At 38.6% G+C, this 25,564-nt stretch overlaps 1 protein-coding gene across 1 annotated transcript; it reads left to right on the top strand.

The window, feature by feature from the left end:
• Positions 1 to 358: 358 nt before the first annotated feature.
• On the top strand, positions 359 to 24,780 carry LOC130073693 (mucin-2-like). Its single transcript, XM_056239252.1, has 45 exons — positions 359 to 467; positions 1,286 to 1,547; positions 1,646 to 1,760; positions 3,164 to 3,254; positions 3,430 to 3,551; positions 3,674 to 3,899; positions 4,349 to 4,474; positions 4,988 to 5,102; positions 5,416 to 5,554; positions 5,672 to 5,785; positions 6,199 to 6,265; positions 6,366 to 6,503; positions 6,599 to 6,763; positions 7,293 to 7,387; positions 7,502 to 7,628; positions 8,938 to 9,193; positions 9,290 to 9,342; positions 9,856 to 9,956; positions 10,059 to 10,210; positions 10,651 to 10,789; positions 10,902 to 11,006; positions 11,347 to 11,526; positions 11,648 to 11,887; positions 11,976 to 12,132; positions 12,268 to 12,396; positions 13,449 to 14,836; positions 15,344 to 15,356; positions 15,720 to 19,150; positions 19,342 to 19,516; positions 19,926 to 20,173; positions 20,273 to 20,456; positions 20,572 to 20,782; positions 20,869 to 21,044; positions 21,218 to 21,287; positions 21,478 to 21,578; positions 21,732 to 21,763; positions 22,458 to 22,635; positions 22,719 to 22,823; positions 22,955 to 22,995; positions 23,121 to 23,243; positions 23,329 to 23,427; positions 23,767 to 23,895; positions 24,002 to 24,041; positions 24,136 to 24,259; positions 24,360 to 24,780. Exons 1-45 carry the CDS (start codon positions 395 to 397, stop codon positions 24,565 to 24,567), a joined length of 10,563 nt encoding a protein of 3,520 aa, XP_056095227.1. The 5' UTR covers positions 359 to 394; the 3' UTR covers positions 24,568 to 24,780.
• The last annotated feature ends 784 nt before the right edge of the window (positions 24,781 to 25,564 follow it).

The raw sequence follows: 25,564 nt of genomic DNA, 5'->3' as shown, positions 1-25,564 counted from the left end.
TCATGTATTGTATATTTATTTTGCAGGTTTTAGTAGTGAATGTTATTTTTACTAATCCTCCTCATACATGTACACAGAAGCTGTAAATTATTCACACCCTGCCGTAAATATGAAATTCATTACATAAATTTTCATCAAACATCGTTCAGAGAGGCCGAGGAACTGCCGCCCACCTGCACACACACGCACGCGCACACACACACACACACACACACACACACACACACACACACACACAATGCCATCACTGGACTTTTGTAATACCAGGTCAGCGGTTTTTTCTGTGACATGCGAAGGCTGGTAGACCCTCCCTGCAGGGTGGTAAATGAGAAATGATATAAAAGGAATCCAACAGTACTGAAGCTCTACCTGTAGACCTTTCTCACCTCCCACCATGGAGTGGAAAACATCTGCAGTCTGCATACTACTTCTGGCGCTTACCGGCATTCAAGTGCATTCAAAGAACGGTAAGAGTTTAACTATTTATGTCATTTAAAATATAAATTATTTTTGTCTAAATCCTGTTCTTATGAATTTAATTATGTTACTGCAACTAAACAACAATCAGAAATGACTTGATACTTAATCATATAACAAAAATATGAGTTACCATTTGGTGTCCTCTTACAGTAATAAGATTTCTTTATTTTTTTTATTATTATTTTTTATTAATAAGTATTGGCAGTCGATATCCCATTTGAAAACTTTTATACTCAAGATCCATTATCTGAAATGTGTTTTAAAATCAATTAAACCTGAAATTATCTTGTCAGATAGCATGATGTTGTGGTTGGAAACAGCGTCAGTATCAACATCTGGAGAAAAAAAAAAGGAACCAACCACCTGATAACATTTGCGAACGTCATAGTTTCATCACTTGAACCTGATACTATCAGCTCCATTGATGACTTGCTTTAGAAGTTACTAAATATTCTCAGTTGTGAAAAATGTCAAAAGTTATCTTACTTTCCTTCATGATAACTTGAAATTTAGCTTGATCCTCTTTGTGAAATTTCATGGATTACAATATTTGATTTTAGCATTAATGTAAAAGTTAAGTTTGCAAACAGAAAGCATAATTGTAATTCAAATTAGTGTTTAAGGACATTAAAATGGAAATAAAGTCATGTAACTACTGTAAGCATAGAAGCATATTCTTTCTCATACACACTTACATTATGTCGTTGATCAACCTTTGAAAGGCCACTTACATAATTTCTTATCTCTATATTAAAAACTCACCTTTCTTTGAATTACAAATCTTTGTTTTCTCCCTTTTTTGCAGTCTATCCCAGTAACCATGTCAACAGCATCTGCAGCATGTGGGGAAACTTCCACTTCAAGACGTTCGATGGGGACGTTTATCAGTTCCCAGGCATGTGCGAGTATAACCTGGTGTCTGACTGCCAAAGCCTCATTCGCCAGTTCTCGGTTCATGTGAAGAGAACAGAACACACCAATGACCCGAAGATCGGCAGGGTTTCAGTTAGTATCAATGACATTGTCGTTGAGTTGACTGAGAAACAGGTCATGATCAATGAAGAAAAGTAAGATTCTGGGGAACCCAACTGCTGCTTATTTGCTCCCACAGCAAAGCCTTTAAAATGTGTTCTGTTTGGTCAATTTTTCATTTGAATCTTTTCAGAGTAACACTGCCCGTGCATATCTCAGGGATCCTTGTGGAAGAAAACACCATTTACACCAGGCTCTATTCCAAAATGGGCATCACTGTCACATGGAACAAAGAGGATGCAGTTATGGTGAGGTTATGTGGCTCGATATGAGTTCAAAACAAATTTAACTATAGATTCTCACATGGATATTAGTCTGATTTAAGTTTTACAAACCTAAAATACACTAAACTTATTTCAAAACATTAACTTGAGTCTATTTTGAACGATTGATGAATAAAACTGGCTCATACAATACGAGTAATCTCTTATTGAATCAGACACTGCTGGTGTATGTTTTTGATTTACTAAAAAGAACTGGCTCATATGAGTAATTTGTTAGTGAATCGGACTACACTTCTAGCGCACAATGATTCACTAAAAAGAATCAGCTTTGTGATCACGCTATATGCTTGTTTTAGCGTGTTGCCCACAAAAACAATTCAATCGAAAGACGGTTTCTTTCCACTAATTTGCGGTTCATGGTTTTTAATTTATATCCTCACACTCAGATCAGACAGTAAACTAGCATAAACTTGGGGAAAATAAGATTTATTTAGTTGTGGTGCTGTAGCTTAATCAAACGGTAGGCCTACATGAATCTGCGTAAGATTTGGTGTACATGGCTGCTTTTTGGATAGGAAAAAAAATATTTTTTTTTTTACTGTGCAATGTTTTACCATAGACTGTAAAAAGTGTCCTACGTGAGCGCCAGGCTTCTCTGTGTGATGATTGGACAAGCGCTCAAATAGGCGGGCAATGATTAAATTAAATAGGCAAATAAATTATTGATAGAACGCTGTAGATGGCGTTTTTTGTATTTCGGAGACAAAATGTAAATGAAGCAGATGTGTGATTGAGACATTACATTTTATGTTTATAACCATGTTTCATATATTCTAATAATACAGTTTTTGATTTGGTAAAGCATATTCGTAAGGCACTTTTTTGAGTAGTTGGGGGAGCAGAATTTATACAACATGACAGTGTTTAACTGAGGAAAAACTAGTTTACGCCACAGGAAACTGCCAGCAGACCTTTCAAGGGAGTAACTAACCAGTAAATGATTTAGCATATTGTGCAAACACTGCAACATGTGAAGTGAAATGCTATACAAGGCAATTTTCTGTTACACATTGAAATATCTGCATTTGTTTCCTTATGAACATGGTGACCAACAGTGAATTTCAGTCTGCAAGTTTGCAATATTCACTGGTGTATATTCACAAATACCATGGTATATGTATGTTGTAATAATTTAGTAACATAGTATTATTAACTGAGGCCATCATTATACCATGTTACTGGTCCCAAGGGCTTGCACGTGCTTTTTTTTTTTTTTACACAAGACTGAATACAAGTGATGTCTATTCCATATTCCAGTGTTTTCATTACTCTGATCAACTATCGTTAGTACTGACTTGATGTCCAAATGGCCAAAATACCAAGTCAAAAATGATCTAACCAAGGAGTTTTGTGTGGTATTGTGTTAGGTGGAACTTGACTCCAAATATTCCAATCGTACTTGTGGACTGTGTGGCGATTTTAATGGAGTTCCAGTATATAATGAGTTTATTGAATCCGGTAAGTTACTTTTACAGTCTGATTTCTTAATTTACTGTTCATAACTGACCCCCAATAATGATTACCAAATACAGTAATGACTAATGCTCATGTTTTCCTAATCTGATGAAAAATCCAAGCGGTTTAAGAATATCTAAGAAGATCAAGTGTCTATATCTTATCTTATTTAATATAGGACGGAGGGTTGGATATACTGAGTTTGGAAATAAGCACAGAGTTCCCAACCCAACTCATAACTGCGAAGATCCTTTTGAAAACATCGATGAGCAAAATGTGGTGGACCAATGTGAAAAATATGTAAGATACAGAAAAAAGTTGTTTATTCCAAATTAAACTATTAATCACTCCAGCTATGTCACAACAGCAACTCAGAATTCCAGTATTGTTAATATGGACCTTCCATGTCCTTTTCACAACAGCGGGCAGATTGTGCAGACCTTTTGGAGGATGAAAAGTGGTCTTCTTGTAGCTGGGTTTTGAACCCTGAGCCATATATCAAGGCCTGTACAAATGATATCTGTTCACGTCAACCTGAAGACGAAGACAGAGACACCACCGCACTCTGTGCGACTTTGTCTGAATATTCACGTCAGTGTTCGCATGCAGGAGGATCTCCGGCGACCTGGAGAACAGCAAAGTTCTGTGGTAAGAAATACCACAGAGTTCTGGTGGAAATTATAGAATTGCTCTATCTTGAGTGGTTTTTTTGGTTTGTATCCTTTAGTATATAATTCTTTTTTATTGTTTACACAGCTACAGTAAGAGGAATCCAGGCAATTTTCCTCTTTGAATTAATGTTTAAAAAAAGAATATAAAATATAGATAGACACATTTAAAGATTGAAAGAATAGAATAAAAGGTCTGAAATTATTATTTCTGTAATAATTATAAATGGTTTTCAACTTTTTTTTTTTTATCTTAATTTTGTAACACCGTGTCTACACCAGATGCGAGTGTTGCGACATGACAAAGGCAAATAGAACCCATTATAATCAGATGCTGTCTACACTGGATGCGGCGAGAAGCCTCAAGACAACTGTTGCGTCCGGTGTAGACACAGTGTAAGTCTCTTTATGACTTGTTTTCCCATGCAGCTGTGACGTGCCCCTACAATATGGTACATTCTGAAAGTGGCTCCCCCTGTATGGACACATGCTCACACAAAGACACAAACACACTGTGTGAGAAACACAATATCGATGGCTGCTTCTGCCCATCAGGTCAGTACGAGTATTTATATAATATTAAAAAAAGGTGTTTATAAATCCTGTTCTAAAGTTTGGGGCCAGAAAGATTTTTTTTTTTTTTTTTTACTTATATTCAATAAGGATGCATTAAATTGATCAAAAGTAACAAGGCATTTATAATGTTACAAAATATTTCTAATTCAAATAAATGCTGTTCTTTTGAACTTTCTATGCATTAAAGATTCCTGATTTTTTTTTTTTCACAGTTTCTGCAAAAACATGAAGCAGCACAACTGTTTTCATTGATAATGATAAGAAATGTCAGTGTTACATGAAAGGATCATGTAACACTGAAGAATGGAGTCATTTCACAGTATTACAATTTTTACTGTATTTTTAATTAAATAAAGTAGCCTTGGTGAACTAAAAAGACTTCTTTCAAAAACATCTTAAAAGACCCTAACTTTTGAATGGAAATGTATGTTGTTGTTTGCATTAATATCAACTTTATGTGGTTCTTTATTTAAACAACTTTCTTTGTTATAGGAACTGTGTTTGATGACATTTCAAACACGGGCTGCATCCCAGCAGAAAAGTGTCAGTGCAAGCATGACCGCGTCTACAGCACAGGAGAGGTTCTTCGCAAAGACGAGGAAGAATGGTAAAAAAATATAGGCTATCTGTAATAGGAATATGAGGATAACTAAGTAAAATGTGTGTAGCACTTCGGGTTTTTTTATCCTATTCTGTGACTCTTTATATATCTCATGTATTTTACTACTCATATATAGAAATATTTGTTAATATTAGTTTTAAATGCATATGCCTGACTAAATGCTAAATTATGATGACACTGGATCAATGGGAAGAATTTATAAAAATGTATAATAAAAAAGGAGAAGTGTGGTTTACCATGTTGGCATCTGAAGCTTGTTGTTTACTGTGTCAGTTTATAATTATATTGTGTGATTCAGTATATGTGAGGAGGGAAACTGGATCTGTATGAGTATGCCTGGCCCTGGCCTGTGCGCAGTAGAGGAAGGATCTCACTTCACCACCTACGACGGGAAAGAATTCACTTTCCATGGAGACTGCAACTATGTGCTCTCAAAAGTAAGCGTGTTGTAATTACTAATTACATCTTCTCATTTTGTTTGTATCCATGCTTGTATCCATTAGGAATATGTGAAATCCTTATAAAAGTCAACTTTTGCATTTGTGTTTTTGTAGGATTGTGAGGGGTCCAAGTTCATCATATTGGCTCTGATTGTTCCTTGTTTTACTCATGAAACGGACACCTGTTTGAAATCTATTGTGGTGCTGTTTGACAACGACAAGAAAAATGTGTGTATAACGATCTACTTCCACAACACAAAAGTCTTGTATATTTGGCTTTTATAGCAAACAAGTCATTTTAGGCAATATGAACAAGTAACATGAGCATGAGATGTAGCCTACATAATACACTACCTTTCAAAAGTTTGGGGATTTTTCTTGGGGATTATTTCTGTAATGACAAAGCTAACTTTTCAGTGTTCAGTGTCACGTGATCCTTCAGAAATCATTCTTATATGCTGATTTGGTATTCTCTGATGAATAGAAAGTTCACAACAACAGCATTTATTTAAACTAGAAATCTTTTGTACAATTTTAAATGACTTTACTATTACTGTTTCTTTACTGTTCAGACTCTAAACATTTAAACAGAAATGTAGCTTGTGTAAAATAAAACTATGACTGTGTGCTTTCTTCTTCAGCCTCTGATTATTAAAGCTGATGGGACGGTACAACACAATGCAGAAGTTTCACTTCCTTACATGACAGGTGAGGAATAAGAAGCTCTTTTTTGTTTCTGTGCTTTAAAGCCTGTTTGATAAAGATATATATGAACTATTTTTCAAACTCTTTGACTCTTTTCCTCCAGCTGACTTCACTGTGTTCAGGCCATCATCATTTCACATCATACTTCAGACCACCTTTGGGCTGCAAGTGCAGATACAGCTGGTGCCTCTTATGCAGGTGTACATCACTGTGGAACAAATCTTCAAGGGCAAGACTTGTGGTGAGACCTCTGTCTTAAAAAGCAAAAAAAAAAACTGAACTAAGAAGTAAATCCATCACGATGGCCAATGGTGCGCCATTTATGTGTTTGTGCAGGTCTCTGTGGAAATTTTAACAAAGTGCTGTCTGATGACCTGAAGACCCCTCAGGGAGTGGTGGAGGGTACAGCAGTTTCCTTCGCAAATGCCTGGAAGGCCCAGTCCAACTGCCCTGACCGTTTTGAGAGGATGGACGACCCCTGTTCCTACAGCAGTGACAGTGGTGAGAGACTTTTTGCATCCGAAGTCAGTATGGTAATCAAAACCGAACAGATGTTTTAGTTTTTGGCAGAGTATCCGAGGCACGAGCTGTACAGGCTCCACCCTCTTCTGGAAAGAGGGGCAGGGAGCAGCAGCCAATTTGCATTTAAAGACACATGTACGAATACAGCATGTTTTTATTCCACTCAAAAATTGAATAATACTTGGAATAATAAATGATCTATGGGGTATTTTGAGTTCAAACTTTACAGACACAATCTGGGGACATCTGAGACTTATATAACGTCTTGTAAAAAGGGGCAAAATAGGTTCCCTTTAAAGGTGCACAGGAGCACTACTGTGCATTCTCATGTGACCGAAAACCACACATACTGTATATAAATATACTTCTGATATAGTATACTTCCAATACTTTAGTATCTGCAAGTATTGCCACTTAACATTAGTTAGTGCAACTTTTAAGTTAGTATATGCATTTTGTTGTTAAGTAAGAGTTTTGCATAAAATACCATATGTTATGATGCCTTTAGAGCACTTTGCTGAACACTGGTGTTCCAAGATGAAGGACAAGGAGAGCCTCTTTGCCAAATGTCACACCACTGTCAATCCAGACAGCTACTACAAAGTATGATCTGAAACTGGAAACCTTGAAAATTGAACACTTAATTTTCCTTATTGTAATGAATGTTACCCAGCCTCTCATAATAACCAGTGACACAACATGTCTATGTGTTTTCAGAGATGCAAATACTCCAGCTGTACCTGTGAGAAGAGTGAGGAATGTCTATGTACGGTGTTCTCCTCATACGCTCGGGCCTGTGCAGCTAAAGGAATATTCCTCCAAGGCTGGCGAGGAATTGTGTGTGGTAAGGCGGAATGCTGTTTATTTGGCAGACAGATGATGGGTTTTCAAACCATGTTGTGGTCTGTGGAAAATTTCAGTATAAAAAAATATTAAAAGTCTATTTAAGAAGTAAAAACTGTATATTACTGTCATTCTGTTTTCTATTGACCATGTGATTATTGTGATTATTTAAGAACAATTCACATTGCACCGACAGACGGCAACAGACACTTTCGTCGGGTTTTGTCAGATGTGTTCGGCTTTGATTGTCTCTCGTTTTCGCCGATTGAATCGTTATGTTAAAAAGGCATTTGTCGGATCGTGGAATGTCTCTAATCTGGTGATTGATGTCGTCGGTGGCCATCTGTCGGTGCTGTGTGAATAGTTTTTCACTTCAACAAAGAAATGTATATAATTTTGTAGAGGAAAAATGCTCATCCCTCGTTCCTTGCGGTGTACAATAGTTTGTATTTGGAACATATTTCTTAGGAGTTTTTCCTTGGCACTATTCTCCGTAAAACTGCTTGAGAGCAAAGTTTATTATAAAAATGGGTAACACTTTATTTTAGGGTGCTTGTAATAAGCAGTAATTAACAGTTAATAAGACACTTATAAGACCTTATAAGATGCATATAAGATGCATTTAAGCATTAACTACTTCATATAAGGGTTAATTAAAGGTCCAGGCCCTGAAGAGATCAGGGAAACTACTCCCTCTTGGGAAGGTCAATTTTTAAGGGACTGGGAGTTTGTGTTACCATTTATGTTTGTTCGGCTGTTCTAAAAGTGCAATGTATTGATACTTGAGAAATTTATTATTTAATTTTATTTATTTATTATCATTAGTTAATGCTTATATGCATCTTATATGCATCTTATAAGGTCTTATAAGTATCTTATTAACTGTTAATTACTGCTTATTACAAGCACCTTAAAATAAAGTGTTACCTAAAAATGTCATATAAAATACATCTGAATAAGGTTTGCATCTAACATTAAAAGTAAAGTAAATATTTTCCAGATATTATTTTAATAATTAATTTGGTTTAGTTTTAGTACAATGATAATATGAAAGCTGATTATTTAATTTTGAAAACAACATGGCTAAATAATATAATGCTCACCATTTTATACAAAATATGTATAAAATATATCTATAGATGCTTTTATAGTTTAGGAAGGGCATCCTTCATATGTCCTTAATCATATTTCGATGTCCTTGGCATCAAAATGTTCGTAAACCCCTTATTTAAGCTAGAAGATTAGAAGAATGCTTGCCATTTTGCTACATGCACTTTTACAACGCATTCCTTTCAAACTGATCCCCACAGAGAAGTATACAGAGAACTGCCCGGCATCGCAGAACTACTCGTACCAGCTGCAAAGCTGCCAGCGTACCTGTATTTCTCTCGCCTCTGAGCGCCAAAGCTGCAGCGTTGACTTTGTGCCTGTCGATGGATGCGCATGTCCAGATGGACTCTACCAGGATGAGAATGGACTGTGTGTACCTATGGAAAAATGTCCATGTTACCACAACGGACAGAAAATCCATCCCGGCAAGTCTGTCACCATTAGGGATGAACACTGGTAAGTGGATGATAGTATTATTATTAGTGCTCTAGAACTTTACAAACTATTAATTTAATAGACAGTTTGAAAGTTTGATCTTATTTCTCTGTCCAGTGTTTGCATCAATGGAAAGTTCCACTGTCGTTCCTGGAAAACCCAAATTCTTGGTATGAAAAATTACTTTCATCTACTGCATGTTAAATAAGTATGCTTTTGGTTTACATGGACTACTATCACCAATACTGGGCTATCATGGCATTTGTTAGTAAGGCTTTATAGAGTTATCTTGTCAAATGTTACTGGAATTAACTGACTATCCAAGGTTTTGACAAACAACAGTAAACAGTGGTCAACTGATATGTTTTTTTTATTGATATAATGCAGATATAAATGATGATGCGCAAGTTAGTTTAAAGATTGTAAATAACTATGCTGCAATAAAATTTATTTTACATAATAATAAATACAAATGTAACAATCATAAATGATTTTATATACAGTATTTACTAATAATAATTAAACCAATTTGAAATTTTCTAAATATTTTTGTTGTATCAGTCTAGCACTAATAGTACATTATAGTAAATTGCTCAACATCTGTTGTAAACGTTCTTTAAATATGGTTTCTGATATAAAAAGTACATGAATGGTGCAGCATCTCCGTCTGATGTCTTTTGCAGGATGTTCCTCTCCAAAGATTTTCTTCAACTGCAGTACAGCAGGCCAAGATGAACATGGATTGGAGTGTGCACAGACTTGTTCGCAACAGGAAGTTGACTGTGTGAGTCCATAGTTTCCAGCATCTCTTCTCTTTCTTTCCCAAAGTTGATCGCTTGATTTTGCTGGTGGTCTTTATTTTTGTGTTTTCTTCCCTTCTTTCCAGTTCTCGCTGGACTGTCAATCTGGCTGCCAGTGTCCTTTAGGTCTATTGGATGATGGCAGAGGACACTGTGTTAAACCGGATAACTGCCCATGTAAACATGATGGACAGTTTTATGCACCAGGATCTGAGATAACCGTAGATTGCAATAAATGGTGTGTAAAACCAGTGTTATTTTAGTTTAATTCATATAATATTATATTTCTTATTAATATTTTGAATTAGTTTTAATTGATATATTTTCCATTTTAGTTAAAGTTTTAGTAATTTTGGGGTTTGTGTGTTTTTATCATTTTAGTTGTTTTTGTTTATCTATATAGTTTTTATTCAATTTTATTTATTTTAGTACTAAACTAGTTAAACTATATGGAAATTAGAAATGTTACAACTAGCTGTAAAACAGCTATATTTATTATTTATTTATTCTTTTAGTTAACGATGGTAACCCTGCGTAAAACAACAGCCGTCGCCACATTAAAGTTAAATTGCTATAAAAAACCTGAACAATGAGTTAATACACTAATTCGCTTTTTATGATCTATTAGTATTATACTGTAGAATGACACAAGATTTAATTCTACCTCTATATTTGCAGCACTTGTCGACGGGGAAAATGGAAATGTACACATAATAAGTGTCCAGGCATATGCACCATATACGGCAGCGGACACTATAAAACTTTCGATGAGCAAAGATTTGGCTTCAGGGGAGACTGCAGTTATATTGCTGCTCAGGTATGAGCTATGGGTGGACACAACAGCATTTGATCAGAGACTTCATGAAAATAAAGTTACAAATAAACCTCTTCCTTCAGGAGGTAAAAGGTCACGCTCTCTTGTTTTACAGAATAAGTGTGGAAATAAAACTGGCAATTTTCACGTGATTACCGAAAACATGCCTTGTGGAACAACAGGAACCACTTGTTCAAAGGCTGTAGGGATACTTTTGGGGGTAAGGCTGCAGTCATAGGTCTCATGCTCATTCAGAGTAAAATAAAAGATGTTTCTAAAGGGTCATTAAATACTAACGCAAGCTGGTCAGCATGTTAACATTTTTACATATGGTATAAGATAATGACACACATCAATTTTTCATTTAAAAGGCCAATAAAGGATTTTTGCCCTATTTTCTTTAACATTTGAAAGCAATATCAAGTGAATGCCAGTCACTGGATGCAATATCTGTTTTGAGAACTGACCTGTGCTGAAATGGGGTGTTTCATGACTCTTTAATTTTATCTATCATACGGTGTCTTTTTTTCTTCTAACTTTTCTCACACACTCACACACAGAGGACTTGGCTACTGCTTTCTGATGGGACTGTAACAGCCACTGATACTGGAAATGGTCCAAAGATCAAGTACAATGAGAGAAACGTTGGGATGTACCTTGTCATTGATGCTGACATCGGACTGACAATTTTGTGGGACCGCAAAACCACCGTCCGCATCATTCTGCAACCTCAGCACAGGGTGAGTTGAAGTCATGAATCCTGTTCTGCAGTTTTGCACTGACATTTCCAGACAATTTATATAGGTCCCTCAATATAATTGATTTGTAGCGCAACCTCTGTGCTTCGTTATATTTTCGCAGGGAGACGTTTGTGGCTTGTGTGGAAATTTCAATGGGAATGGAAAAGATGACTTTACCACTCAGGGAAATTTGCCAACTACAAATGTAATGGAGTTTGTGGACAGCTGGAAAGTGTTAAGCACCTGCCCTGATGCAAAACCAGACTTTAACCCGTGCCTTGAGACCCCCAATCGAGAGACATGGGCAAAAATACAATGTAGCATCATAAAGGAAGTTACGTTCAAAGACTGCCATAACAAGGTACAGATGGAAAGCATTTTGATTTAATACATTGAAGTTTTCTGTAATGTGGTATATAAGAATCCAACATCATAACATGTTCCCACAGGTGGATCCAAACCCATATTATGAGAACTGTGTGAAGGACTCGTGCGCGTGTGATGCAGGTGGAGATTGCGAGTGCTTCTGTACAGCTGTGGCAGCTTACGCTCAAGCCTGCAATGAGGCAGGTGTTTGTGTCGTTTGGAGAACACCTGAGATCTGCCGTAAGCATGTTTAATTCTAGTGCACATCTTAAATCTGTAACCTTTCTTTGAACAATGCATTGCCATTTTATTCCATTTCGTTTAGAGTCTGTTTGTTTGTACATGTTCATACTTAAATTCATGTTCCTCTGTTAGCTGTGTTCTGTGACTACTACAATGACCCAGGAGAATGCACATGGCACTACAGTCCTTGTCATACACCTTGCTACAAAACCTGTCTCAACCCTGATGGTATTTGCAATAACACTTTACCCAACCTGGAAGGTGAGTGCACACTAGTTTGCATTTCTGAAGACTGAGTGTACACACACTGGATATCTCTAGGCCTTAGCGTATATTTAGTGCTAAACTGGGATTAGATATGGTTCAAAGAATAAAAGAATAAAAAAAAACATTTTGATGGAAAGTAATAGAAAAGTTTTTTTTTTTGTAAAATGTATTATTTCTAATTGCTAGTAACTAACGGCTGGAAATGGCTGGGACTCTAATTTAGAAAAATTTATTAATTACTTTTAATGACCTGTCAGATGTGTATTTAAATATAAAATAATCTATAAAAACATGTAACATATTCCATGCTTCCTCCAAACATTTATTCTGATAATTAAAGGATGTCCATTGGCTGCAACCTGCATTTATCATGGGCAATCACGAAAGTCGACATTGCGATACCAACCGTAGAATACTCCGCTGCATTTATTTATTATATATCTTTTATTGCACTGTATTTTTGCTCTGAATTTGGATTCTGAATTTCGCTGTTGTAAGCTATTGAGTGAATAAAAGATAGAAATCCCTTTAATTTTCCTAAAAAGTGAACTTGAGCACCATCGCCTCCGCAAAATTCATTCCCTGGACTCCGCCCCACCACGTACCCCCACATTTACAGCCCTGGTAACAAGTTAAGAATGTTTTTTTTGTTTTTCTTCAATGATTATATAGCAAATATTTTCTCAGTAAGAGATGTCATGACATTTTCGAAGTTTTTCTCATCTGTAGCAAGCATTTTGAGAGGTATTTTGACAACTTAGAGCCACCGAATGAGGAATACGAAAAAACGCATAAGAAAATTTCGGACTCAGTGTGCAAGGACCTTTAATGTACTGGTAGACATTTCATTTATAAACTGGGACAAACTGATATGCCAGCATTTTTCATGTTTAAAATTTTAGAATGTGCCTGTTTGTATACTCTTCTGAAATAGAGTTTCTCATTTTGTCCAGTTAGATACATTAAGGAAAATAGCAGCGGAATGATTAGTGTCTAATCCCGAAGGATACTTTTTTAAAAAATGTTATGATTATTATTATTTTCAGGATGTTATCCAGAATGTCCAGAGGATAAGCCTATTTATGATGAAAAAAATCAGATCTGTGTGGAGGAATGTATGATTACAACAACACCAGAACCTACCACAACAACACCAGAACCTACCACAACAACACCAGAACCTACCACAACATCTACCCCTACATCGACAACTACCACAAAGCCTCCTACAATAACACCAGAACCTACCACATCATCTACCCCTACGCCGACTACCACAAAGTCTACTACAACACCAGAACCTCCCACAACAACACCAGAGCCTACCATATCATCTACCCCTACACCAACAACTACCACAAAGCCTCCTACAACAACATCAGAACCTCCCACATCAACACCAGAACCTACCACATCATCTACCCCTTTGCCAACTACCACAAAGTCTCCTACGACAACACCAGGACCTCCCACATCAACACCAGAACCTACCACATCATCTACCCCCACACCAACAACTACCACAAAGCCTCCTACGACAACACCAGAACCTACCACATCATCTACCCCTACAACTACCACAAAGCCTCCTACTACAACACCAGAACCTCCCACAACAACACCAGAACCTACCACATCATCTACCCCTACAACTACCACAAAGCCTCCTACTACAACACCAGAACCTCCCACAACAACACCAGTATCTACCACATCATCTACCCCTACAACTACCACAAAGCCTCCTACTACAACATCAGAACCTACCACAACAACACCAGAACCTACCACATCATCTACCCCTACAACTACCACAAAGCCTCCTACTACAACACCAGAACCTCCCACAACAACACCAGAACCTACCACATCATCTACCCCTACAACTACCACAAAGCCTCCTACTACAACACCAGAACTTCCCACAACAACACCAGAACCTACCACATCATCTACCCCTACAACTACCACAAAGCCTCCTACTACAACACCAGAACCTACCACATCAACACAAGAACCTACCACGTCATCTACCCCTACACCAACAACTACCACATTTTCATCGACAACAGCTGAGACTACGACACCATGTCTTATATGTGAGTGGTCTGAATGGTTTAATGTATATAATCCTACATTAGAAGGAGGGGATGACTTGGAGACTTATGAAAATATTGCAGGAAGTGGAAAAGATATCTGTGAACAGCCACAAGATATTGAATGTAGGGCTGTGGGCCAACCTAACATGACCTTTGAAGATTATATTCATGATTCAAAACAAGTTGCCCAGTGCAATGTTTCATATGGATTAATTTGTAAGAAAGAACAACAGGATTCCCGCCCCTATAAATGTGTTGACTATAAAATACGGGTTTACTGCTGTTTCATTTGTACAACACCACCACCATCAACAACAACAGTATTTACCACATCACCTATTACAGCAACACCAATAACACCAGAACCTACCACATCATCTACCCCTACACCGAGTACCACAAAGTCTACTACAACACCAGAACCTCCCACAACAACACCAGAGCCTACCACATCATCTACTGCTTCACCGACAACTACCACAAAGCCTCCCACAACAACACCAGAACCTACCACATCATCTACCCCTACACCGACAACCACAAAGTCTACAACAACACCAGTACCTCTCACAACAACACCAGAGCCTACCACATCATCTACCGCTTCACCGACAACTACCACAAAGCCTCCTACAACAACATCAGAACCTCCCACATCAACACCAGAACCTACCACATCATCTACCCCTACGCCAACTACCACAAAGTCTACTACAACACCAGAACCTCCCACATCAACACCAGAACCTACCACATCATCTACCCCTACACCAACAACTACCACAAAGCCTCCTACAACAACATCAGAACCTCCCACATCAACACCAGAACCTACCACATCATCTACCCCAACAACTACCACAAAGCCTCCTACTACAACACCAGAACCTCCCACAACAACACCAGAACCTACCACATCATCTACCCCTACGCCAACTACCACAAAGCCTCCTACAACAATACACGGACCAACCACATCATCTACCCCTACACCGACTACCACGAAGTCTACTACAACACCAGAACCTCCCACAACAACACCAGAGCCTACCACATCATCTACCCCTACGCCGACAACTACCACAAAGCCTCCTACAACAACACCAGGAGCTACCACATCATCTACCGCTTCACCGACATCTACCACAAAGCCTCCTACAACAACACCAGAACCTCCCACATCAACAACAGAGCCTACCACATCATCTACCCCTACACCGACAACTACCACAAAGTCTCCTACAACAACACCAGGACCTACTACATCATCTACCCATACACCGACAACAACACAGTCTGCAACAACTGAAACGATAAGTATAATTACTGGAGAAACAAGAAAAACTCCTATTACTATTACAGGAGTACCTGTAATTTCAGTATCTACCACATCATCTAACCCTACACGGACTACCACAAAGTCTACTACAACAACACCAGAACCTCCCACATCAACACCAGAACCTACCACATCATCTACCCCTACTCCAACAACTACCACAAAGTCTCCTACGACAACACCAGGACCTACCACATCATCTACCCCTACACCGACTACCACAAAGTCTACAACAACACCAGAACCTCCCACAACAACACCAGAGCCTACCACATCATCTACCGCTTCACTGACAACTACCAACAAGCCTCCTACAACAACACCAGAACCTCCCACATCAACACCAGAACCTACAACATCATCTACCCCTACACCAACTACCACAAAGTCTACTACAACACCAGAACCTCCCACAACAACACCAGAGAGTACCACATCATCTACCGCTTCACCGACAACTACCACAAAGCCTCCTACAACAACACCAGAACCTCCCACATCAACACCAGAACCTACCACATCATCTACCCCTACACCAACTACCACAAAGTCTACTACAACACCAGAACCTCCCACAACAACACCAGAGCATACCACATCATCTACCGCTTCACAGACAACTACCACAAAGCCTCCTACAACAACACCAGAACCTCCCACATCAACACTAGAACCTACCACATCATCTACCCCTACTCCAACAACTACCACAAAGTCTCCTACGACAACACCAGGACCTACCACATCATCTACCCCTACACAGACTACCACAAAGTCTACAACAACACCAGAAACTCCCACAACAACACCAGAGCCTACCACATCATCTACCGCTTCACTGACAACTACCACAAAGCCTCCTACAACAACACCAGAACCTCCCACATCAACACCAGAACCTACCACATCATCTACCCCTACACCAACTACCACAAAGTCTACTACAACACCAGAACCTCCCACAACAACACCAGAGCGTACCACATCATCTACCGCTTCACCGACAACTACCACAAAGCCTCCTACAACAACACCAGAACCTCCCACATCAACACCAGAACCTACCACATCATCTACCCCTACTCCAACAACTACCACAAAGTCTCCCACGACAACACCAGGACCTACCACATCATCTACCCCTACACCGACTACCACAAAGCCTCCTACAACAACACACGGACCTACCACATCATCTACACCTACACCGACTACCACGAAGTCTACTACAACACCAGAACCTCCCACAACAACACCAGAGCCTACCACATCATCTACCCCTACGCCGACAACTACCACAAAGCCTCCTACAACAACACCAGGAGCTACCACATCATCAACCGCTTCACCGACATCTACCACAAAGCCTCCTACAACAACACCAGAACCTCCCACATCAACAACAGAGCCTACCACATCATCTACCCCGACACCGACAACTACCACAAAGTCTCCTACAACAACACCAGGACCTACTACATCATCTACCCATACACCGACAACAACACAGTCTGCAACAACTGAAACGATAAGTATAACTACTGGAGAAACAAGAAAAACTCCTATTACTATTACAGGAGTACCTGTAATTTCAGTATCTACCACATCATCTAACCCTACATGGACTACCACAAAGTCTACTACAACAACACCAGAACCTCCCACATCAACACCAGAACCTACCACATCATCTACCCCTACTCCAACAACTACCACAAAGTCTCCTACGACAACACCAGGACCTACCACATCATCTACCCCTACACCGACTACCACAAAGTCTACAACAACACCAGAACCTCCCACAACAACACCAGAGCCTACCACATCATCTACCGCTTCACTGACAACTACCAACAAGCCTCCTACAACAACACCAGAACCTCCCACATCAACACCAGAACCTACAACATCATCTACCCCTACACCAACTACCACAAAGTCTACTACAACACCAGAACCTCCCACAACAACACCAGAGCGTACCACATCATCTACCGCTTCACCGACAACTACCACAAAGCCTCCTACAACAACACCAGAACCTCCCACATCAACACCAGAACCTACCACATCATCTACCCCTACTCCAACAACTACCACAAAGTCTCCCACGACAACACCAGGACCTACCACATCATCTACCCCTACACCGACTACCACAAAGTCTACAACAACACCAGAACCTCCCACATCAACACCAGAGCCTACCACATCATCTACCGCTTCACCGACAACTACCACAAAGCCTCCTACAACAACACCAGAACCTCCCACATCAACACCAGAACCTACCACATCATCTACCCCTACACCAACTACCACAAAGTCTACTACAACACCAGAACCTCCCACAACAACACCAGAGCCTACCACATCATCTACCGCTTCACCGACAACTACCACAAAGCCTCCTACAACAACACCAGAACCTCCCACATCAACACCAGAACCTACCATATCATCTACCCCTACACCAACTACCACAAAGTCTACTACAACACCAGAACCTCCCACAACAACACCAGAGCATACCACATCATCTACCGCTTCACCGACAACTACCACAAAGCCTCCTACAACAACACGAGAACCTCCCACATCAACACCAGAACCTACCACATCATCTACCCCTACTCCAACAACTACCACAAAGTCTCCTACGACAACACCAGGACCTACCACATCATCTACCCCTACACCGACTACCACAAAGTCTACAACAACACCAGAACCTCCCACAACAACACCAGAGCCTACCACATCATCTACCGCTTCACTGACAACTACCACAAAGCCTCCTACAACAACACCAGAACCTCCCACATCAACACCAGAACCTACCATATCATCTACCCCTACAGCAACTACCACAAAGTCTACTACAACACCAGAACCTCCCACAACAACACCAGAGCGTACCACATCATCTACCCCTACACCAACAACTACCACAAAGTCTACTACAACAACACCAGAACCTCCCATATCAACACCAGGATCTACCACATCATCTACCCCTACACCAACAACTACCACAAAGTCTCCTACAACTACACCAGGACCTACCACATCATCTACCCCTACACCAACTACCACAAAGTCTACTACAACACCAGAACCTCCTACAACAACACCAGGACCTACCACATCATCTACCCCTAAACCGACAACTACCACAAAGCCTCCTACAACAACAACGGGACCTACCACATCATCTAACCCAACAACTACCATAAAACCTACAACATCATTTACATCTACACCAACTCCAACTCCGCACTATGACTGCCCTGAATGGGACAAAAACGTAAATTTTTTAATATACTTTCATTTAATTTTGGCCTAAATATAAGTGGTGTGAATTTTTTTCTAAAGTAGAAATGTAGTTATAAGAGTATCCATGATCCCATTTAGATTTCCAAGAAAACAACATAGACTATATCGTGATTTTGCATGTATCAGTCTTTCTAATTCCAGTGTATTTTTCATTATCTCCAGACAAACGAGACCTTCATCCTGTGTAACTGCACCATGGCGAGGTGCATAGAAGACAACATTATTGAAATTATCCCATTTGAATGCCCTCCATTGCAGAACATCACCTGTGAAAATGGCAAAAAACCTGTGCTTGTGTATGATGAGCATTACTGTTGCCAGTATTACCAATGTGACTGTGAGTATACTGGTCTTCACAATTTTTATAAATAGCAATGATGCCAAATGTGCTTGATTTAAACTGTTATGCTTTCATGATTTCAAAAGTGCTTTAAATTTTGAATGTATTACTTGAAAATGCTTGTTTTTTTTCCACCTTGAACATCTAGCATTTTAAAAGAAGAAACATATTTTTTAAAAAACATTTTATTATGCGTGATTTACTTAGGTTTCATTAAGTCTCTGCTCTGATGTGGCACAAGTAAATAAAATGAATCGTAATTGGCACCTGCTTGCCTGTCACAGATTACAATGAAAAAGTGGTTGTATATTCAATTCTTCAAATGTCAACAGTTAATATACACAGTATAGACCAAATTCAGGTAATTCAGTTCACATATCTGAAGGCTTTTTGTTATTGTTCGTAGGCTTTTGTGAAGGCTGGGGTGACCCACATTACATCACATTTGATGGACTTTTCTACAGTTATCAAGGAAACTGCACTTATATATTAATGGAGGAAATAAGGCCTCAATACCATTTAAAGATCTACATTGACAATGTCTACTGTGACCCTATTGAGCATGTATCCTGTCCCAGATCCATTATTGTGTCTTACAACAAACAAGTCATAACACTAACAAATCATAATTTCATCGGAGGTGCAGACCTAGAGGTGAGACTTTCTAGATTTGGAATGATGAAACATGTTCTTTTTGTGCATTGCAGTATAAGTAACCTATGTTTTTCTTGTAATTGTCTCTTGTCCTAACAGGCTGTTAAGGACAATGTTAAGTTAAGTCTGCCATATGCTTTTAATGGTGTGAGGGTTATAAGCTCAGGCCTAGACTTGTTCCTGAGTATTCCACAGCTTGGTGTTGATATAACATTTGGAGCCACTGGCTTTGGCATCAACCTGCCATTCCAGCATTTTGGAAACAACACACAAGGTCACTGTGGTAAGTTAGCCACCCCCTGATTTTTGTATGGATGGTGACATCACAATGTGGATGGTAATGTGGAGTGTTTTTATGCATTTTTTCATCTAAATTATTCCAAATAATTATCACTAAGGAACATGCAACAACAACAGAGCTGATGACTGCATGATCCCTGGAGGGATCTTGGTGAACGACTGTGCGGTGATGGCGGATTACTGGCCAGCCAGTGGTGTGAATGGTGAAATTTGCACTCCACCAACTGCATTGCCTACAGTTGGGGGTGATCTTAAACCTACACCTAAGCCATGCGAGGCCCATCCTGAATGCAACCTCCTCAGTAGCGAGTGAGTTGATTCTGTGTGGTGTTTTAACTATAAACTTCAATAAACGGAGCTTCCAAAGTGATATTTACTACTACTGTCTTCCGCAGGTTGTTCGAAGCATGCCATTCCCATGTGTCCCCTGACAACTTCTTTTTAGGTTGTCAATATGATAGTTGTCATATGAGCAACCCTGCCGTGGTGTGTACCAGTCTGCAGAGCTACGCAAGGGCTTGCTCTCAATTAGGGGTCTGCATACACTGGAGGAACTACACTAACCTTTGCAGTAAGTTGCATTTGATATCATATTGTTTCTTTAGATTTTCCAAAACCCCAAATAGTGTTTTTGTACCTCTGTGGGTTTAAATTCCTTTTTTACATTTTAGACTCAGACTTTTGGACCCAATATTCTTCGAAGCTATGGAGGTTATTTAAGTGTATTTGTCTTTTCATCTCCAGATATCGAATGTCCAGCAGATAAAGTCTTCAATCCTTGTGGTCCAGCTGAACCACCAAGCTGTGATGATATGTACGCCCATTAATTCAAATCTTTTAATAATTTAGACAGTTGTGGAAATTAAAGTTTAGTGCTTATTCAGTATTGAGGAACATGGCAGATATGTACTTCAATATTGTCAACATTATTATGCAGTTTAAGAGTAAATAAAGCCTGTTATGCAGATTTGTTCCTCTTTATTGGTGATGTATTTTAATTGCAGACCTGAACGGAGCACCATTACAGTGCATACAGAGGGCTGCTTCTGTCCTGAGGGAACATTGCTCTTCAACAAGGAGTCAGGAGTCTGTGTGAACAAATGCGGTAAGAAGCCTCTAATTCAAGTGTGTGTGTGTGTGCATTAGGCATTCAAATTGAAATGTATAAAAAATATGTGCCTTTCTGCATCATCCTGCATGTCTTGGCCAAATTTTGAAAACATTTCTTTTGATTTTGTTCTTCCCTTTTTATTTTTAGGATGCCTGGATGCCTCTGGGACACCACGTGAGGTGCGGCGGTGTTTAAAACCATACTCAATATGAGCATTTCATTTCATAGTTCTTAAATGTATTAATTCCAGAATGCATTCCGACAATCTATGATGATCGGATGATAGAACTGGAGAGAGAACTGTGACTTATATTCATCCTTATAATTCATTCAGTTCTGAAAAGTATCCATAAAATAGTGCAACTATATTCGTACCAGTATTCTTATGTGATATGCATTTTTATGCTTATTAGATTTAAATTTTAGCTTATTGTGAGTACTCTTTATGTGAGTTGCGCTATTTGTAGTAGCTGCCTATGTAGAATTTCAAATCGGTCATTTATGAGGTTCTATCACTGGCAAACCAACAAAAATGTACAATAGTGTAAATAAAACGTAAGTAGTGACTGATCTTTTATTCCATATTATGTATTATTTTCATCAGAGTTTAACGGATTAATGAAAAGAAAAAGATGTAGGGTGGGTAATTGGTTCTATCATCAGTTGTTGATTGGATTGGATTGTTACAAGCTTGCACTTCATTGTGGAGGGGATGAACTGTATGCATGGAAAAATCATTTAGAAAATAATCTATAACACGCATTTACAAAATCAATTGGGTGAATTTATATTTAATGCCAACTTTAAAGAATTATCTCTAGGACTTTATAACCGGACTTTTAACTGAATCCTCTTGTTTTTTTTTTGTGGCAGTTTGATGAGGTTTTCGAGTACAACTGCGAAGAGTGTATTTGTGAAAAGGACAGCAAATCGGTGTCCTGTAAGCCCAAGAAGTGTCCTGATGTGAATCCTGAGAGCTGCACTGAGCCCGGCTTTGTGCTAGTCAATGTCACCGATCCCTCAGATCAATGCTGCAGCAAACAAGTTTGCAGTAAGACGAGTTTATTTACAGTTTTTAAAGGGGTTTGTTTTAGGTATGCATCGCCTAAGTCTTCTCTACTCTGTTTCGTGTAGATTGTGATGTCAGCATTTGCCCACCTTTGGATAAAAAGTGTGGAGTCGGATATGCGCCGGTCCTGGAAGTGCCTAACGGAAAATGCTGTCCAGAAATCAAATGCGGTATCACTATTATTCACACTTCACTTAATTTTTGTGATATTCTTATGCCTGTTTTCATTTCAGATGCTGTCTGTATCCCCTTGAAAATCATTCTATATAGTTTTGTAATCTTTTGTCGTTTGCTTCCATAGAGCCAAAGAAAGTTTGTGTCCATAAAAACACAGAGTATGAGGTAACTAAAATGACTCTAATATGACCATTATTAAAAATCAAATATCTCAAGTTCTTTTTTTATTTATTTAAATAATTAATAATGAAAGTTTTGCACGCTCAACTCTCTCCCCTCACTTCCCTCAGCCTGGTACCGACATCCCCGTCGTTGCCTGTCAGGAATGTAGCTGTACATGGGATGTGGATCCTAAAACACAGTGGTTCAAGATCAAATGTGGATTTGTGCAGTGCAATGAGAAATGTAAACCTGTAAGTTGTTTGACGAGTTTCTGATCGGCTTGTCTCAGGAACGAGTTTAATTATGTTGACTTCATTTGATGTTTATATTTCCCAGGGTTATGAATATATTGAGACAAGCTTTGACGACTGCTGTGGAAAGTGTGTGCAAACTCACTGCATCGTCAACGTCAATGGCGTCGAGCATATACTGCAGGTAAGGTCAAACGTCAAAAGCGCAGTCATCTTGAGGTGTGGCTGAAAAGGACAAAATTATAAATGTTGGAAGAAATTTTTTTAACTTATCATGTCAAAAACTATTTTTGGGGCTCAAAATGAAACAGTTTGTGCTGCTTTTTTTTCCATACAACAGAATTGAATTGTCCTCAAAAAAACAAAACAAAACCTGAAGCTGGACAAAAAAGCATTATAAAATTAGTTTTCTGAATGTGTGTGAGAAACAGCAAAATTTAAGCCATTATTCCATGAATCTAAATCTTAAATGTTTTTGCAATGTCCTTTAACTGAATTTGACTTGTTCTCTTTTCCTTTATAGGACGGAGCCAGTTTGCCCTCTACAAACCAGGGCTGTGACAGAATCACGTGCACTAAAGTTAATGGACAGTTCATCACTGACAAATACACAGTCCAGTGCCCTCCTTTCAACGTTTCAAACTGCCAGCCTGTCAGTACTTCAAATCTCACACAAACACACATTTACATGTTATACTGACCAGTCATTGTGATTAAATCACATTGATGACATTCTGCCCTTGTGATTCGCTCTACAGGGTACCGTTCAGCTGTCAGCTGATGGCTGCTGCCATGTTTGTGAGTATTTATAAAAAAGAAAACGATTACATTTTTTGTTGATTTGAGTCAATTATTAACGTGTCCTTGTGCATTCAATTGCCTGTGTTTGTAGGTGTGGACCAAGTTAAGGGATGTAAAGTAAAGACTGTTAGCGATTACATAAATCACATGGACTGCCAGTCAGAGAAGAAAATGGACCTTACATTTTGTAGTGGAGACTGTAACAGTTTTAGCAGGTGAGTAGGTTTCTGTTACGAAACCTAAAAGCAGCATCCTAACTGAAACAGACAGTCATAAGTGACCGATTTGAAATGCTTTTTTCTCTTTCATACATAGGTACACTGCACCTGGATTGTCTTCCTGTAGCTGTTGCCAGGCCACGCGCTCAAGTAATCGCACAGTGAATCTTGGTTGCGTAAATGGAGACATAGTAGCCCACTCGTACATCCATGTTGAAGAGTGCTCCTGTAGCAGAACTAACTGTCACGTAAATGACGCACTCATTGAAAACAGCCAAAGAAAACGCAGCTTGGGACTTCCGTGAGCAGCAGCGGTGAATCATCAAACCCATGCAAAAACTAAATGTCTCTCAAGTATCTTAGTGAAAATTTGTAATCAGAATTTAACTTAAATGGCACATTCTTTAACATTTCTTGCATTTTATCTATAGGTCTCTTCTTTTTTTCTTTGCTTGATAAAGGTGTACTCTTTTGCTTGTTTGAAATGAAAATAAATAAAAAAGCATGTTAAACCTAAACACACGTGTATTGAGTCTTGCACTAAAACATTTTATATTTTGTTTATGTTGTTCACATATTTCTATATTCCCTCTAGAACAGGACAGATACTGTATATTAAAATTTACAGCATTTGTCATAACCTTGGTGTCACTTGCACCATGATCTACTGTTTGAGCTACAGAAATACTATTAAAGTAAATGACCAAATAATGTAGTCAGCTGTTAAAATAACGTTTTACTGGTAGTGAAATTGTATAATACTATTAAATTGCTTTGAAATGTTAAGATCATCAAAGCATGTAAAATCAAGTGCACAATTGGCTTTGCTGAAATGATCTACTGCTTATATCAGTTTGTCCTCTGACATAGCATGACAGGCATTTAAGTTTTGCTCTTACCATAAAAAAACAACAATAGTCTTCAGTTACTGAGTCTTCATTTTCCTATCTCATGGAAAATGAATTGTCGGTATGTTGACTAAAATGGTATGTTTATGTTATGGTCGGTGTGTTATCCTGTTGTTAAAAGAGCAGCTTTCACTGTGTGAGATCTTCCTAATCTTTAGCAGTGGATTAAAGACCCCGTATTTAAAAAAAATACATGTATTAATCATGAAAAAATATTTAAAAGTCTGAATTTGTAAGTAAGAATTTTGTAATAAACCAGACTGAAACTTGTATTGACAGCATGTCTATACAATGTTATCAAGTATCAAGATCTCTAACAAACATGGTTGTATTTTGGGGCGATGGAAGACCACTCTGTATCGGTTTGGTTTATTATTATGTAAATACACATATA

The sequence above is a fragment of the Rhinichthys klamathensis genome, unplaced genomic scaffold (genome assembly GCF_029890125.1).
Source record: "Rhinichthys klamathensis goyatoka isolate OS25496 unplaced genomic scaffold, OSU_Roscu_1.1 h1tg000557l_1, whole genome shotgun sequence".
Lineage (NCBI taxonomy): Eukaryota > Metazoa > Chordata > Actinopteri > Cypriniformes > Leuciscidae > Rhinichthys > Rhinichthys klamathensis.
The sequence above is the reverse complement of the archived record's forward strand: the minus strand, read 5'-3'. Positions and strand labels throughout refer to the sequence as shown.

Coding starts and splice junctions, on each gene's coding strand:
- LOC130073693 (XM_056239252.1), top strand. CDS start 395: ATGGAGTGGAAAACATCTGCAGTCTGCATACTACTTCTGGCGCTTACC. Junction 6,504..6,598: donor CTTCAAGGGCAAGACTTGTG/GTGAGACCTCTG, acceptor GTGTTTGTGCAG/GTCTCTGTGGAAATTTTAAC. Junction 9,194..9,289: donor ACCATTAGGGATGAACACTG/GTAAGTGGATGA, acceptor TTCTCTGTCCAG/TGTTTGCATCAATGGAAAGT.